The 17039-nt window shown below is 54.2% G+C and overlaps 2 protein-coding genes across 2 annotated transcripts; both read left to right on the top strand.

Moving 5' to 3' along the window:
- Positions 1-5022: 5022 nt before the first annotated feature.
- CD164L2 (CD164 molecule like 2) lies at positions 5023-8972 on the top strand. The gene is made up of 6 exons (XM_024766882.1): positions 5023-5117; positions 5541-5708; positions 5809-5880; positions 6369-6413; positions 7974-8107; positions 8601-8972. Exons 1-6 carry the CDS (start codon positions 5030-5032, stop codon positions 8970-8972), a joined length of 879 nt encoding a protein of 292 aa, XP_024622650.1. The 5' UTR covers positions 5023-5029.
- Positions 8973-11455: 2483 nt separating this feature from the next.
- FCN3 (ficolin 3) lies at positions 11456-16186 on the top strand. Its single transcript, XM_024766881.1, is given in 10 exon segments — positions 11456-11561; positions 12349-12444; positions 12791-12835; positions 13065-13097; positions 13303-13422; positions 14009-14016; positions 14543-14672; positions 14779-14911; positions 15759-15763; positions 15954-16186. Coding segments are annotated over 10 exon segments (909 nt in total).
- The last annotated feature ends 853 nt before the right edge of the window (positions 16187-17039 follow it).

The following is a 17039-nucleotide window of genomic DNA, read 5'->3' as shown; positions in this document are numbered from 1 at the left end:
GATTGACTCATCTATAAGATAGAGGCAATGCTAGTATCTTCTTCATGGGATTGTTGGGAGGGGCCTGGCACATTAGCAACACTGGCTGCGCTGGCTGCCAATACATCTGGCAGGAGGAGGACACCTGGGAGGCCTAGATGTGCAGGTTCAAGGGGTAGATGACATCACCCAGGGGAGGGAGCAGAGAGTGAGGAGGAGCCCCAGGGAACCCTGCCATTGAGAGCACAGACTGTGGATGAGAATATTGCCGCTCCTGGGCCTTTGCACTGGCTGTTCCCTCTGCCTGGAACCCCTTCACCTCATTCCGGGCACGGAACCCAAGTCACTTCTTCAGGAGCAGGCTTTCCTGCCCTCTACCCTAGATTACCACTCCCCTCCCATCACTCTCTGCTCTTTCCTTGATTTATTATCCTTCAGAGCACTTAGCACTCCTGAAATTCTAAATTTATTCTTTTCTAAAAAAGTACGTGTCAGCCCCACCAGGACTGAACAGACTTTGTTCTGTTCTGTGCGGGAGAACAATGCCTGGCATGGAGTAAGTGTTCAATAAATACTTGCTGACTGGATGATTAAACAAAAAGCAGCATCTAGAGAAAGAGAAGGAAAACAGAGAGACAGTAGTAATACGCACGGTGTCAAGGAAGGTGGGGGCATCAGAGAGAATACAGGGGCATTAGCGCCCCAGAACCCAGGTATTCACTTTCTCCCCAGTCAGAGCCGGGTCCCAACAACTGTCCAGTTGGTCTCAGAGAAGGGTGAAGGCTGTTGGGAGGTTGGCATGAAAGAGTGTATGAGAGGTAATTTCCTGGCCGTCCAGTGGTTAGGACTCTGTGCTCCCACTGCAGGGGGCACGGGTTCCATTTCTGGTCGGGGAACAAAGATGCTGCAAGCACATGGAAGAAAGAAAGAAAGAGAGGAAGAGAGAGACAGAGAGGAAGGAAGGAAGGAAGGAAAGAAGGAAGGGAGAAAGAAAGAAAGGGTGTATGAGAGACTATCTTCTATTCTGAGCAGCAGTGGTCTTTTCTGTGTTTTCACAGTTTATTAATCCTCTCATGAAAAATAGGCAATATCACCACAGATAAAGTCCCTGCAGAATCTTTACTTCTTCCTTTTGCCAGCAGCAACACTGGTCCTTGTGGTCCCCCGACCTCCCTCATTCTATTCTCGCATTTCATACGCTGCTTCCTTGAGTTCTTTTTCTTCTCAGGCAGGCCATGTCTTGCAGGGTTGTGTTGGTTTACTTTTCCTTGCATAACCCAAGGAATCGTAAATCATGCCCAAGCCAGTTGTCTTGTCACCACCAAAATGGGTTCTGACTCCAAGTATAAAGATGACGTCTCATGTGGTCTTGTAGATTTTGGCTACTTTTCCCCAAATGTCTGTCTTGGACACTGTTGCCCTTCCAGGGTGAAGCACATCAATGACCATGTTTCCACTGAAGTAGTTGGTTGGCCAGAACTTCCTGATCCGGAGAGGTACGGTGTCATTCATGATGGAGACGATCCTCAGCCAGCCGGGGAGGAAAAGAGTGCGCTGATATTTCTGACCATGAGAAACGCCGGAGACCTAAGAGACTCAAGTGGGGCTGTGGATTTTCACGTGAATACTCTCCCTCATGCTCCAAAACTGCCCCGTGTCAACAGGACAATTGAGGCCATCGCTGCCAACCAGGTCTCCTTTCCCCAAAGATCTGCTGTCTAGAGGAAGGGGCAGCCCTTCCTCTTCTCTCCTACTCATGCCCTCTGCCCTGCCTCCTTGATTCCTTCCCATCACTGACACCCGCCTCCAGTCCTTCCCACCTACCAGGTGCCAGATGAGAGCCCAGTACTTACAAGAGTCCTGAATCCCCATTTCACAGATGAAGCCTAGAGAAGCCAGGGACTTGCCCCAAATTGCACAGTAAATGGCAGAGCTGGGATCTGAAGCCATTCCATCTGCAACCAAATCCAGTGTGTCTTCATTCTAGCCTAGATGTCACCATCTCCTCAGAAGGGGCTGGGAGTGAAGTTGAACTAGGGCTGATAGTACTTGCAGTTCCCCAGGTGACCACCAGATGGCTGTGAGGGCTCACCTCCAGGTAAGACTTCTTACCTTCTCTCCACCAATCTGCAGAATCCTATGGGCCTAGGCTCTGGAGGGAGGTGTGTGTGAGAGAGACACAGATACCGTCTACACAAGCTCCTTGTCCAAGCCCCAAGAATCTGGGCATCATCAGCGCACACATTCTTAGCACTGACTCATTCATTTGGCCAATATTCACTGACAGTTCCCCTGGGCTTGGGTTTGAGAGGGTGCTGCAGACAGAAAGATGATGTGGCCATATCCCTGCATTTTGAACATTCAATAAATATTTATTGAGCATATACTATTTGCCAGGCACCATTCTAGGCACAGAGGATACAGCAATGAACAAAAATCTCTGCCTTCTTCATGGAGCTTCCATTCTGATGGGGAGATGGACAATCTACAAATAAAAACTTAATATGATACTAAGTAGGGATCCCTTGAGGGTCTCACAGACCAGTGAGACAGGCAAACATGTACACAGTCACAAGATGGTACAGTATGGTTATTTGATAACCATCTGCTTAGCTTTTATGTGTGCGGGGAGTTAACTACAGATGAAGATAAACATGGTCCCTGCCTTCCTGGAACTCACTTATAGCCTAAGAAACAAATGAGTAATTAATTATACAGTTGATACGTGTTCTGAAGGAAAAAAAGGAGGCACGATGATGTAGAATAACCAGGAGACCTGTTTGAAGTTGGGAAGTCATGGAGCAAGTCAGTTGAAGAGAGGATAGAAGAGTTTCATGGAGAGGGCACAGCAGGTACCAAGTCTTAGGAGGAAAAGAGTTGATGTGGTTGAGGAACAGAGAGGAGGCTAGTGTGTCTGGAGCCAAAGGAGCCATGGGGAGAGTAGGAGTTGAGCTCAGAGAGGTAGGCAGGGGTAGATCATGCTAGTATTGGAGAGCAGTGAGCCATTGGTGGCTTAAACATGGGAATGGTACGATTTGACTTACATTTTCAAAGGATTGCTCTGGCTGCTGAGTGGAGAACAGACTGGAGGTAGGGAGCAGAAGCAGAAGCCCTACCAGGAGGCCACTGCAGTCACCAAGGCAAGAGATGGTGAGGGGATAAGGGCTTGGGTGCGGGAAAGCAGACGGATTTGGATCTACCACCTGGGACAAGTGCCACAGCAGCTCAGCCTTGCTCCACGACAGTCACAGAGGGCTTCCTGCAGACGGTGCCCATTTTGCATTGTCCTGAAGGATTAGTTTGCCAGACACATGTAGTCAGGAGAGGAGGAGGACCCTCCAGGAGAGAGAACAACTATAGGATAAAGGCAAGGAGGTACAAAAGAGGGTGTGTGTTGGGGGAAAGGCTGTTCTATTTTCTCAGAGGGTAAGAAAATTTTGGGGTGAGCACAAGACTTCTAAAGACTTCTAGAGCCATGAATCACAGGGCTGTGAAGGCCAAGCTGAATTGAAAATTGTTTCATGGTTGAATCCATGTTTTCAGGACAGCCCTGCACTGTGAGGGCTGAGCTGGGAGGGTCCTGGAGGCTGAGAGGCAGTGTGAGGCCAGCAAAGGGAAGATGAGGGAGCAGGACACAGGAGAGACGTAGAGGCAGAATCTGCAGGACTAAAGGCTGGGGGCTGAGATGGAGGGAGTGAGGATGAGACCATGGTTTCCAATCAGGTGCCAGGGGGAATGAAGGGGCCTCCCTGAGTGGGGAAGAGAGACAGGGCAGTTTCAGGGGCCTGAGGCACACTCAGGTAGAGGTGCCCAGGAAGCAGATGGACCCTCAGGAGGCATAGCAGAGGGGAGAGTAGCCTCTGACCTCACTGGATTCTGGGTCCACATCCTGGGCCCCCCTCCTGTGTGCCCCTGAGCAAGAGATTTTACTAGAGGCCTGCAAACTGGAGATAACAAAACCCATGCTTAGAGGGTAGTTGAGGACATCAGAAGAGAAGCTGCAAGTAAAACTGCTTAGTAGAATGTACATTCTGCTAGTAGTAAGTCGTTAATAGTTGTTAATTATGTATTGTTAGTTACAGGTGTGGCAGCTGGGGAGCGAGCACTAGGCTGGAGATGGAGATATGGGACTCGTTGGCTTTCAGTTGGGAACTGATGGCAGAGTAATGGATGAGATGACCCCAGGACAGGAGAAATAGAGCTCAGGACTGAACTGGGCCACCGGAGATGAAGAGGGGGAAGGAGGAAAAGGAGGAGTAGAGAAGGGGAAGAAGGAGAGGGGAGGGGTGGGGAAAGGGGAGAATGGAGGATGGGGGAAGAGGAAGAGGAGGTGTATTCTAAGGAATCTGAGAAGTGGCTGCAGAGAGAGAAGAACCAGAAGAGGCAGAGAGGAAGGCTGTGGAAAGGCCCACTTGTCCCAGTAACAATGAGACCGCCGACTTGGCCAGAGGGGATGTGGTGGGTCAGAGGTAGACGCGGTGTGTTGAGGGGCAGAAGAGAGGAGGGTGCAACGGGTGAAGCGAGGTGGGCTGCCAGAGCCTGGAGGCTGATCCTCGCGGTCCTGGGGCCTGGTTGGAGGACGCCCTTGACGCAAGCCCGGAAGTCAGGAAAGTGACTTTGCTTCAAATCCAGATTTTGCCACTAACTCTGTGACCCCCGACTAGTCACTCACTTTTTCTGAGCCTCAGTTTCCCTACCTGTGAAGTAGGGATAATAATGCAGCAGAGTTTTCGTGAAACTGAGGGTGCGAAAATCCAGCGACCTGGCCGGCTACCGGTCCTGGACTCCGCCTCCTTTTGCAGGAGCCCCGCCTCAGATCCCCGAACCCCGCCCCCACCAGGCCGCGCCCACTACCCACGCCCTACCTGACCCCGCCTCAGACCACAAAACCCCGCCCCACCTGGTGGCGTCACTAGCCCCTTCCCTGCCAGAGCCACGCCCACCAGGTTGCCCGGGTCTCGCTCCCTACACCCCGGCGGAGCCGAGTCCAGAAGGGACGCGCCACACCAGCGCTCCGCGGACCCCGACCCCCAGGCTCCGCCTCCGCGCCATGGCCGCGCCGGGACCCCGCGCCTTACGGGCTGCGCTGTGTGGCGGCTGCTGCTGCCTCCTCCTGTGTGCCCAGCTCGTTGTAGCTGGTAACGCGTGCCCTTCACCCTTCACCCAGCCGCCTGCCAGGAGCAGTCGGGGGTTGGGGGGCGGGAGGGGAGTTTTCCACATGTGTGCGGGGCTCCTGGGGTGGGCAGAAGGGGACTCCATCTGTGTGTGGATTCCTGTGTGTACATATAGGCGCCAGGTGTGAGGGAGCTTCAGGTGTATGGAAGTGAAGCGGCCCTAGGTGTATGGGGGGTTAGCTCCCGATGTATGCAAAGGGAGGGTGCTCTGTGTGAGTGTCAGGGAGGTTCTTGGTGTGTGTAACCATGTGTTTGTGGAAACTGCATATGGGCAGAGGGGCTTGGGGGATCTAGGTGAGTGTATGTGTGCAGAGGGGTGAGATCCACCGAAGTGGGGAAGGGGGGCTGTAGCTTGGGTTCAAAGTGCTGCACCCATGCCACTCCCAGGTAAAGGAGCTCGGGGGTTTGGGCGGGGAGCCCTTCTCCGCATGAACATCTGGCCAGCTGTCCGAGGGGCCTGCAAACAGCTGAAGCTCTGTGAGCATTGTGTGGAGGGGAACAGAGCACACAACCTCACTGGCTGCGTGTGGGAGCAGTGTCAGCCGGAGGAGCCAGGTATGGAGTCAGGCCCTCCCCAAGTTTAGTGCCCCCAGTTATGAACACCAAGGCCTTGGCCCCACCCCCTAAACCTCTTTCCTGAACCTTCTCCCACCAGGACACTGTGTGGCCCAAGCTGAGGTGGTCAAGGAAGGTTGCTCTGTCTACAACCGCTCAGAGTCATGTCCAGGTAAGGGGGCTCCTGCTGGCCTAAGTCAAGTTGGAGGGAAGGGGCTGAGGTGTCCCCAGTCAGAGCCTGCCTCCAATATGGAATTGGCCTCTTCCAGAGAGTAGACTATGCCCACGAACACCGGGGTCCAGTTTCAGTTCTGCCTTTAGCTCTCTGAGAAGTCCCTTCCCCTCTCTGGCCTGTTTCCTCCTCTGTAAATTGGTGCAGCCAGAGGATCTAGGACAAGCATGTAGAGAGGATGGGGGAGCTAGCTATTCTATTTTAAACCATAGTGAGGACTTCGGAAGTTCAGAAGGGAATGGGGGGAGGGCTTCCTGGAGGAGGTGGCATCAGAGATGACACTTAAATGTAGAGTGGAAAGAGGGCACATCTGGTGGAAGGAACTGTGTGAACTAAGGCTTGAAAGTGTGTTGGGTGGGCCTGGGTTGGGGTCTTGATGGGAATTGGGGTTGGGGATCTGGATTATTATGGATTCCCTGTCTCTTCAGCTGTGCACCACCATCCCACTTATGAACCGAAGACCATCACAACAGGTAGGTACTATCTGGGGGAATGGGAGGTCTAGAGGTGCAGGGAAAGACAGAGCTGGGCTCAGGCACTGACGAGATCTGTGGCCTCAGCCCTGTGATTTCTCCCTCTGAGCCTGTTTCCACATCTGTAAAGTGAGTTGGATAACACTTCATAAAGTTGCTGTGAGGATTTTATGAGAAGATGTATAGCACCTACTTCAATTTCTGATGCATAGAAGGTGATCAAGAAATGATGGTTCCCATCCCTTCTCCCAACACCAGAGAACTCAGGATGACCCCCTCCAGACCTACTTGGTGCTGAGGGTGTATGGCTCAGGTTGCCAAGTTGTCCTCAGTGACTACCTGCTGCAACGTCCAGGCCCAGAGAGGGTCACAAAGCAGGTTCCTGGCAGAACAGAGGCAAGAGCCCCACCCCTTGGTTCCCACTGCCCCTCAGGGCCTGGAGGTCAGCAGGCTTGGCAAGGATGGCTGAAGAGTCTCTTGGTTAATTAAAGCCAGAAATGTGATCTTAGGGGCTGAATTATTGATGGCTCAGCTCCCTCCGGCTTGAGCCCCAGATCAGTGTTGTACAGCTTATTTCTTCCCTCTTCTGCTCCTCTTTCCCCAGTGCCCTTCTCTGGGGCTCCCTGAGCTGCAGCTGGGACTACCCTTTGCCCTTCATAGTCTCAGACCCCCCTTCCACAAGCTACTCCCTCTGGGAGGTGGACCCAGCTCCCAACTGGGCCCCTTTCACTGCCCCAGAATGATCTTCCACCACCATCCCTGCCCTGCCCTGCTCTGGGCACCTGGCCCAGGGCCTGAAATTGAATCCCTGGTGGGAGTTGATGGCTAACGTGGCACAGCTGGGAGCCACCCAGACGTCCTGGCAACCGTGGGCCACAGGGCGGGGGCAGGGGAAAGGGTCAGGGGATGCTGTGTGAGTCTGGCTATGCCCTAACTGTGGGGTGACTTTGGACAGGCCTGGTACTCAGAGCCTGGCTTCTCCCTCTGACGTACATCATCAAGTCTTCATTTATCTACTTGGTAGGGTGTGGGCCTCCACTTCTTCCTCTGCTCCTTCCCTCCCTAAGTAAGGGCTCTGGCATTGGGTGACTCCAGGGTCTCGGGACTTAGGAGTCCTGAAAGGAGACCACAGCATCTGTATCTGGGCTTCAAACCCCGAGACCCAAGGCTGAGAGCGACTCTGAGCTGAAGCGGGTGTGGATGTCCAAGTTCTGGGTCCGTCCTCACCCTGTTGGGCCCCTGTGGAAGAGGGAGGCTGGCAGGGAGCTCAGTCACCATCTGGTCCCTGCCATCAGGAGGCTCAGAGGGTGTAAGAGGCATCAAGCCACCGAGCAGCTCGGCAGCAGAGCCAGGGCCGAGCCAAGGCCCTGTCTCCCCACCCAGGCGCTGGCCCTCCCCGCAGGCACTTGCCAACCGCCCACGGGGTCTGGGTTGGACTTCTGAGCCTGCCACTCAAGGCTCCCATAGTGAGGACTGGGGCCTCCGGATGACCTGTGCCGGGTATTGGGGTGGGGCTCGGCTCCTGGCGCACAGCGGCCTGCTGTGACCTCCACCCTGCAGAGAGCCCTTCGGTCCCTGAGGCCCACGGCCCTGGCTTTGATGGGGCCAGCTTCATCGGCGGCGCCGTGCTGGTGCTGAGCCTGCAGGCAGTGGCCTTCTTTGTCTTGCGCTTCCTCAAGGCCAAGGACATCCCTGTCAGCGCTGATGCGTTGTCTTCCCCATGGGGCAGCCTTAGGGGCGATGAGTCCCTCCCAGCCTCCCCCATGTGAGCCACACCCCTTCTCCCTCCTCCAGCTGTGGGGTTCTCTCTGCTGGGTGTTGGCTGGGGCAGGACTCAGCCTGGGCCTGGCGTCTGCGAGCCCAACTGAGCCCACCTGTCTCTGTCCCCTCATGCTGCCAGCAGGGAGGAGAACCAGTAGGTGACAGCACAGGCAGCCTTCGGCCTGCAGCTCTGTGGCCACGGGCAGGAGCCTGGGCCCTGTGTGCGGTTTGGTTTTCCTCTGAGAAGGGGAGCTGCTCTGAGGCCCCCGTGTGCTGTGGCCCCATGTGTGCTGTGGGGCGGATCGCTGCAGCCTCCATTAAAGTGTTTGCTCTTTTGACCACCGCCTGCTCTCTGAGGGTGGGTGTCCTTGGCCTGGCTGAGGTGGGGCCACTGCCCTGAGTGCCCTCTCTGTCTGGCCTCTGCAGAATCTGACCCCCTTCAGGCCTGGATTCCACACTCAGGGGAAAAAGGATGAAGAGGCTGCCCTCTTGACCCGCTTGTGGGCACTAGGGGTGGGAGAAACTGTGGTCACCAAATTCTGGCCCCTGTGGGCACCGAGCAGGCTCGGTGCCCAATACCTGACATCCCCTCCTGTCTGGGCCTGGTACCTGCAGATGAGAGCATCCTTCAACCACCTCCTGTCTCATCCATCATCCCTGTGGGGCCCCCTGCCTGGTACTAGGTCTGGAGCCTGCCTCCTCCCATCAACCTGGCCTGGACACTGCCCCCAAATAAAGGAGCTCTTTCCAGCACTGTGTTTTATGTCCCATGTCTTGGGCTGTGTGTGGATTGGATAGGGTGGGGGTAAGGCCACTGTCCTCTCCTTAATGGAAATTCTTACTTGAACTGATACTGTCATCTTTTAAAATATGTTTATTTGCGGGAATTCCCCTGGTGGTCCAGTGGTTAGGACTCAGCGCTTTTACTTCTGGGGCCGGGTTCAATCCCTGGTTGGGGAACTAAGATCCCACAAGCTGCATGGCACAGCCAAAACAAAAAATATTTTTATTTCTTACATGTGTTTAATCGCCTCCTCCACCACTTTATAGATAAGGGTACGGAGACGCAGAAAGGTAAGCACACCTGCTTAAGATCGCACAGAGTGGAATGGGGCAGGGCTGGGATTTGAATCCAGGTTTTTCTGACTCTAGAATGAGCAGAACTTCAGAACTCCTCTGCAGAGGCATCTCCAGGCTCTTTTGCCTTCTAAAGTTGGGTCTCTGCCCCAGTGCCAAGGTGGAGGTGCCCCCGGGACCCTCCACAGGGTACTTCTGGCCTTCCTTGAGCAGGCCCTTCTGGAAAGCTCCAACTGTGCCCACCTCCCCCTCTTTACCCCCCATCCTTGGGCCCAGAAGTCTTCCCTGACTAATTAACATCTCCTATCAATGGGGTACTTGCTGGAAACCAGGCATGTGGCTGAGAGTCTAACATCAGTATCTGATTTAGTCCCATGACTGCCCTAGGAAGCTGAGAAGCAATAGAGAGTCATGGGTGAAAGTTCAGCCTGTGGAGCCTGACTTCTCTGTGTGAATGGGAACAAGTTAATTGAACAGCTCTTGGCCTCAGTTTCCTCGTCTGTAAAGTTGGGTAACAGCGGTCCCATCTTTGTGGGATATGGGGAAGTTTCAGAGCAGGTGCATGTGCTCCATCCACTTCATTCCAGGACATCCATCCACCCTTCCAGCTGGGCAGCCTGTGGTCAGCCACCTGCACCTCTTCTTGCCCCAGGCCTAGTCTCCGTGCAGGGTCTCTGGCTGCAGCTGGAAGGGCTTTAGGGCCCCTGGGCTCCACAGGGAGTTCCAGCTACTCCTTGGCCTCATAGAGGGCTCACCTGCCTAGACATCGCACCACCATGGACAATGCCAAACACAGTCCACCTCCGTGTCCCTCCCCTCCATGCTCACTTCCATCAACATCCCCCTCCTTTCAGACATCAGCCCCCCCTTTAGCCTCCCCTCCAGCTCCTTGCATCTGTGTTACCCAGCCTGCCTTGCTCTCTCTTCTTCAAGCCCCTGCACACGCAGTTTCTCCTGCCTGGGTCACCCTCCCTTGGCTTCTCCACCCAGCACTTAATCCTGGCTGGGATAATGCCCATTCCTCCCAGGCCAAGGGAGGAAATGCCCCTATATCTTTCTGGCTTTCCACCCAGTTAAGGAAATTTCTCTATTGAATGTTTTCTTTTTCAAAATTAGTAAATGCCGGGAATTCCCTGGTGGTCCAGTGGTTAGGGCTGCACACTTCCGCTGCAGAGGGCACGGGTTTGATCCCTGTTTGGGGAACTAGGATCCCATAAGCCGTGTGCCCCCCCGCCCCAAAAAAAGTAAATGCCTGTAAGGAACAAGAGGACTACACAGAAGTTTATATAAAGAGCGAGAATCCCTCTCCCCCTGGTCCCACTCCCCAGAAATAACTATGCTTAACAGGATGTGTCAGACCTTTTTCTGTGAATTCACAACACACATTTAGCGTTTTTAAGATACAGAGTGGGAGCGTGCTTTCCCTATTGTTCTGCAATGTTGCCCCTTTCATTATAGATCACATTTGCCCTGTGACTTGTACAGATGGTGGTGATTTATTTGCCTGCATGCTCTCCCTGTGCAGCTGGGTCATTTCCACTTTATCATAAACAGCATCACGGTAAAGGGGCTTGTCTGCAGATCTTGGCACACCTATGGGAGAGAGTAGGGAGGACAGATTCCTAGAATCGGAATTGCAGAGTCTCAGTGTCCATCTCGTGGATCCATCTTGTCTGGCAAACTTGGCCTCTACCTTCCCTACACCCTCTTGAACCTCAGCCTTCCCCACCCCCACAAGCACTGGGCCTGGAAAAAGGAGGCCCTCAGGGAGGGTTTGATGAAGGAATGAATGAGTGAATGAATGAATGAGCCTTTCCTCTCCTCCCCTCCCCTATCACCGGAGGTCCCTCTCCAGCTCAGACCTCACCACTCACATCTGGACCAAGGCTGCTGCCTCTTCACTGGCCTCCCAGCCTCCATGCCTGCCCTGCACGGTCTGCCCATTCGATGGCCTATATTAGCAGCTGTTTTCTAGGCACTGCCAGGGGCTTCTCAGTGGACCTGAGGGTGGGCATGAAGTCACCTTGCTAAGGGGGGCGGGGAACATGGGCTTGGGCAAAATCTATGGCATATAAGTGCCAGAGAGAACACAAATCATGTCCTGTCTCTGGGCCCGTTTCTCCATTTTTATTCATTCATTTAACCAGCATTAACTGAGCACCTGCTATGTACCAGCCTATAACCCAGGGCCAGTAATAACGACCATGACGGGGGCTGTGTCACGATGGGAGGTAACGTACCGCACCCAGCATGACTCGTGGGGTGCAGTAGGTGCCCAACAGACGGTAGCAGCGGTCATTCCTGACACCGGTGACAAGGATCAGAGAGGGATTCCTAGTGGAGATGGCATTAGGGCCGGACCTTCATGGATGGGCGGAGCTTCACAGGAGGAGAAGAGGAGGAGGCTTCCGGATGGAAGGCAAAGACTTAGCTAAAGTTCAAAGGTAGAAAAACCCTATGTGAATCCCGAAGTCTGAAGAGATGGCTGCAGAGCCCTAGAGGCCAGGAGCAGAAGTTGGACTCCATCCTGGTTGGAGCAGGCAGGGATTATGCCCATTCTCTCCAGGGCTGAGGAAGGAAATGCCCCCACCTTCTGCTGGTTCCAGCCTGGGTGGGGTGTCCCTGGGGAGGGACAACAGGAGGAAGTCTTGTTTCATGTCCTCTCACCAGCCTGGCCCCTTATAAACTGGCACCCTCCCTCAGGGGCTCCAGCAAGGTGGGCCCACTCTGGACCCCACTCTCCCTTTTGCTCCTCTTGTTTGGGGAGCCCACCTGAGAAGCCAGGATGCCCCAGCTGCCCAGGTAGAGGCCTAGGGCACCCCCCGTACCCATCTGTCCTCATTCCCTCCCTAGGTATCCTTCTCCCAGCCAGGCTCACTAGCCTCAAGGAGCAGTGTGGGAGTTTGATAATCTGGGCTATGCACAAAAACATATGCAAATAGATGCAAATGGTGAAAAACCTTGCCAGCTCCTGAGGCCAGTGTCCTGACAGCTAGAATCTGGGGGGTGAAAACAGAAGTGCAGAGGGGTCTGGGAGAGAAATGCCCACTCCCCCCATGCCCATCCTGTGCCCACCCAGCCCCATGTCTCCCTGCAGAACCCAGGGAACTGGAAGCCAGCAAAGTTGTCCTCCTGCCCAGTTGTCCTGGAGCCCCAGGAAGTTCTGGGGAGAAGGGAGTGACCGGTCCTCAAGGTGAGAGATGCCGTGGAGCAGGCAGGGACCTGGGGCAAGCTGGGGAGGACGGGGTGCAGCAGTTACAGTCTGTGCTGAGAGCCCATGACAAAAGGGCAAGGAACCTACTGTGTGCCAGGCTCCAGGCCGGATGCCCAGCATCCGAAGATTGATCCTGTGAGGTAGGTGGTACCACCCCCATTTTGCTAGGGGGAAAGTGAGGCTCAGAGAGGATAAGCAGTTTGCCCACATTCACAGAGCCAGGAAAGGCTGCAGCTGGGATTTGATTTCTGGCTCCAAATCCCTCGTTGCTTTTTGGCCCCTGACATGGGGTGGGATGTAATGCATCTCTGCCTTGGGATTTCAGGGCAACTTGGACCACCAGGCAAGATGGGCCCCAAGGGTGAGCCTGGTGAGTATGTGCGGCCAGAGGTCTCCTCGTCTTTCTTTGCTCTGTCACTGCCTCTGCTTGGCTGCCGTTCAGGAATTGGCTATGATTTCTCTCCTGCAGAGGGGGTGGAAGGCTGGGAGGAGTGGGGAGAATTAGAAGGGCCTGGGCACCCTCCCCTCTGGTGGTTAATGGGCATTCCCTTGGAGGTACTCAGACCTCAAGAGCCAACACTCATCTTTCCCTGGGGCAGGAGATTCAGCGAACCTGCTCCGGGGCCAGGAGAGTGAGGCTGCCTTCACAGGAGCCAGGCACTTGGAGTCAGTTGGTGCTGGGGTGTTTGTGGACCCCAGGTGTCACCCAGCGCACCTTGGAACCCCTCTTCAGGGGTCCAAAGGAATCCCACACTTGGCCTGTTCCATTGCCTGTGAGGGGGGTGGGGGGTGGGGAGTAACTTGGGGGCCCCCCTCAGTCCATCTCCCCTTCCCCAGGCCCCAGGAGCTGCCAGGAGCTGCTGAGCCGGGGTGCCACCTTGAGCAGCTGGTACCATCTGTGCCTACCCGAGGGCCGAGCCTTCCCAGTCTTTTGTGATGTGGACATCACAAACGGGGGTCTGGCTGGTGAGCGAGTGTCCGGGAGAGAAGGGACTCAGAAGTCAGGCCCAGTGGGCACTTCTTCCCCTTGGCCCCTAGGGGGAGCCAGAGCCTACCAGAGCCAAGGCATCCCCTAAGCATAACTCACTAAGGAATGAAGTCTGAGAAGGCTTCACAGAGGAGATGCCATTTGAAAGGGCCTTGAAGGCTGTGTAGAAGTTCTCGAGATAGATGAGGTGCAGAAGGGCATTCCAGGTAGGGGGAAAGACAAATGTAAGGAGGCAGGAGAGTACAAGAGGGTGTGGGGGGACTGTATGAATCAGCTGAGAGCAGGTGGAGTGGTTGGCTGAGGTCTACTGCTGTGGGTCAAGAATGGACTGAGGGCCCCTGAAAAGACCAGTTCACAGAGGGCACTGAATGACCCACTGAGGAGTGTGGAGGGCAGTGGGGAGCCATGGAAAAGTTTTAAGCAGAGGAGGGACCAGGTCAGACATGTTTTAGAAAGAAGACTCAGGCTACACACTGGCAGATGCATTGAGTGGGGACCAGACTGCAGGTAGGGACACAGGTTAGGACAACTGCAGGGGTCGGGGCAGGAGAAGAGGGTGGGCAGTGGCAACAATGGAAGTAGAGGCTCTTAGACGGAAAGACATTTAGGAGAGAAACTCTGCAGGGCCTGGGGTCTGCTTGGCTTGAAGAGGAAAGTGGGGTTGGGAGGGAGCATCAGGGTAAGGCTGGGTGGGCCTCTGGAGGTGACTTCTCTGCTCCAATATCTTGGTTCTTATGATAGTAAATTAAAACAGGTTATTTTGAATCTGACCCCCAACTGGACTGACCGTCTCCCGAGGACAGGGACGATGTTTCTCTCATTTCATTTCCCCCAGGGCTTTCGAGGCTGCAGTGTGAAGTTGAGAGTCAGTAAAAGGTAATAAGTGTGTGTAGAGCTCATCAGCATATTCACAGGCAAGGCTCACTTGGACTCACACTTTATCAACAGGCCCCCAATCCAAAGAGGGGGTGCCTGTCCACCTACCCCCCACAGTACATCCATTCTCAGCTGCCTCTGCCCCCTGCTTCTCCTCATCCCATGCTCAGCCTGGAGCAATGGCTGCCGTGCTAGCCTTCTCTGCCTCCCTAGCTATTCCAGCGGTGACAGGATGGTTCCGTGGATTTCTTCTGCTCTTGGTCCTTCTACAAAGCAGGTCTTGGGAGCCAGGAGTCCGAATACTGGCTGGATAATGAGAATTTGCCCCAGCTTACTCTCCAGAGTAGGTTCTCAGTAGGGTCCAGGGAGCTGGAGGGGCATTCCCCTGGCATTCTGACTTCCCACCTGGGATCTGAGGATTCCTCCGTCTCTGCCTCCCTGTCCCCCAGGTACCTGGGAGCTGCGGGTGGAGGTGGAGGACTTTAAAGGCAACCGCACCTTTGCTCACTGTGGGGCCTCTTTGGGGAGGCAGGTCACTACCCAGCTAGTGCTGGGCAGGTTCTCAGAGGGCACTGCAGGTGAGCGAGCCTACAGTGGGACCCTGGAGTAGGCAAAGAAGGTGAGGGAGGCTGGGTTCTTTCCCAGGGCTGCCACGGCCTCCAAGAATGACCCAGGACAACTCCTTCCCCTCTGTGGGCCTCAGTTTCCTCATCTGAAAAATGGCAGTCGTGAGACAGGGTGGTGTAGGAGTGAAGAAGCTGGGCTCTGGAGGCAAACAATCCTGAGTTTAAAAGTCCAGCTCTGTCATTTACTAACTATGTGACCTTGGGCAAGTCCCTTCTGGGTCAGAGCCTCAGTTTCCTCCCCTGTAAAATGGGTAAGGAGGCAGGGAGGGAGGGTGTGGGAGACTCTGAGGCTCTGTTGAGTGTTAGCATTATCTGCCTTTTTTTTTTAATACTTATTCATTCATTTATTTATTTAGGCTCTGCCAGTTCTTAGTTGCGGCATGTGGGATCTTCATTGCCGCGTGCGGGATCTTTAGTTGCGGCATGCGTGTGGGATCTAGTTCCCTGACCAGAAATCGAACCCGGGCCCCCTGCATTGGTAGTGTGGAGTCTTAACCACTGGACCACCAGGGAAGTCCCCAGCATTATATGCTTTGGAAGAGGAACCAGAGAAGGCTTTTTTCAAAGAAACACCAACTGTTAAGGAGAAATCTGAAAGAGGGAAGTGGTTATGAGGAGGTGCCTCAGGGGAGCCCCCTTTCCTGCCCAGGCATCTGAGAAATCCCTCCCAGCTCTCCCTGGCACAGTTGCTCAGGCTGCAGATGGGAGCTGGGAGGAGACAAAGGAGCAAGAGGGAAGCTGAGGATTCTGGGAGGGGAAAAGGTAGGGGGAGGAGCCAGTGGCTTTGGAGCCACAGTCCTGAGCTCAAGTCCCAGTGCCCCTGTGTAGCCTTGGGCAAACACCCTGGCTCCTTGGCACTGCTGTTCTCTCATGGGGGCTGAAAACATCCACCTCACCATTGCTCTGAGGCTCCTGTGAGATCATCTCTCCAAGGGTGCCAGGCATGGTGCTGGCACCTAGGTGCCTCTCATCCCCTTCCTGCCAGGGGACTCCCTGAGCTTCCACGCACGGCAGGAAGCCCTTTACCACCTATGACACCAACCATGATACAAGCGAGAGCAGCTGCGAGGTGACTGTCCGTGGTGCCTGGTGTTTCAGATCCTGCTATCAGTCCAATCTCAACGGGCGCCACTGGATGTCCGAAGCCACTGCCCATAACTATGACATTGACTGGGCCTCAGACTGTGGCGTGGGCCACCCTTACCACAGGGTTCACATAATGCTTTGCTAGGGCATCCTGGCAACAAGCAGGGTTATCTCATCTCTCCCGTACAGTTTCTGGACCCTCGGCTACCCCTCCCCATTGCTAACCATCTTTGCTCCTCTGTCCATGTTAAAAAAAAGAAAATCACTTTAACCCTTTCCTGGCTTGCAGACCTCTTCCAGTTATTGGGAAAAACTCACAAGGGCAGAGCAGGGCACAGGTTTCAGTTCCATTCAAGGAAGATATTCCTTCCAGTCAGGAAGACGGACGAATCGGCCTCAAAAGGTAGTGAGGCTTCCATCCCAAGAGGTGTGCAAGCCAAGGCCAGAGGAGCATTGAGTGGTGGACTTGGAAGGATTCAGACATCCACTGAGAATACTCTTGGGCCCCCTGGGTCCTACAAGTGGATGGTTTTGTGGTGGGAATTGCACAGCTATCTCACTCTCTCTGTTGCCCCCTCCTTGTCCCTTCTATGTTGTCTCTTTTCCAGGCTCTGTTGTAAGTCAAGTTCTCATTCTTTGCTCCTTCTTGCCTGTCCCATTAGGGATTAGTTTGAACTCAGTCAAACCAAGGCAGGTACATTTTTCTTCCATGGGGCAACAAGGCAGTGAAACAGCAGTACTGAACTGGCATTTACTGAGCAGTTAGTTAATTTGCCAGTGTCACATTCTAGAAAGTGTTAGAGCAATAGTTAAGAGTCTGATCTCTGAGCCTGACAGATAGTCCTGGGCTTGCATCCTGCTCTGTCATGTAGATGGGTTATCTTGAACAAATTACTCAACCTCTCTAAGTCCCCAGTTCCTGATTTCCAAGTTCACTGAAGTTTATACCAGGCTGCTGCCTCACTAATTCACACTAGAAGGTTAGGGATTCTTGGGGA

The sequence above is a fragment of the Neophocaena asiaeorientalis genome, unplaced genomic scaffold (genome assembly GCF_003031525.2).
Source record: "Neophocaena asiaeorientalis asiaeorientalis breed wild unplaced genomic scaffold, Neophocaena_asiaeorientalis_V1.1 scaffold79, whole genome shotgun sequence".
NCBI lineage: Eukaryota > Metazoa > Chordata > Mammalia > Artiodactyla > Phocoenidae > Neophocaena > Neophocaena asiaeorientalis.
Note: the sequence above shows the minus strand (reverse complement) of the source record. Positions and strands in the feature narration are given on the sequence as shown.

Coding starts and splice junctions, on each gene's coding strand:
- CD164L2 (XM_024766882.1), top strand. CDS start 5,030: ATGGCCGCGCCGGGACCCCGCGCCTTACGGGCTGCGCTGTGTGGCGGC. Junction 5,118..5,540: donor TGCCCAGCTCGTTGTAGCTG/GTAACGCGTGCC, acceptor TGCCACTCCCAG/GTAAAGGAGCTCGGGGGTTT. Junction 6,414..7,973: donor ACCGAAGACCATCACAACAG/GTAGGTACTATC, acceptor TCCACCCTGCAG/AGAGCCCTTCGGTCCCTGAG.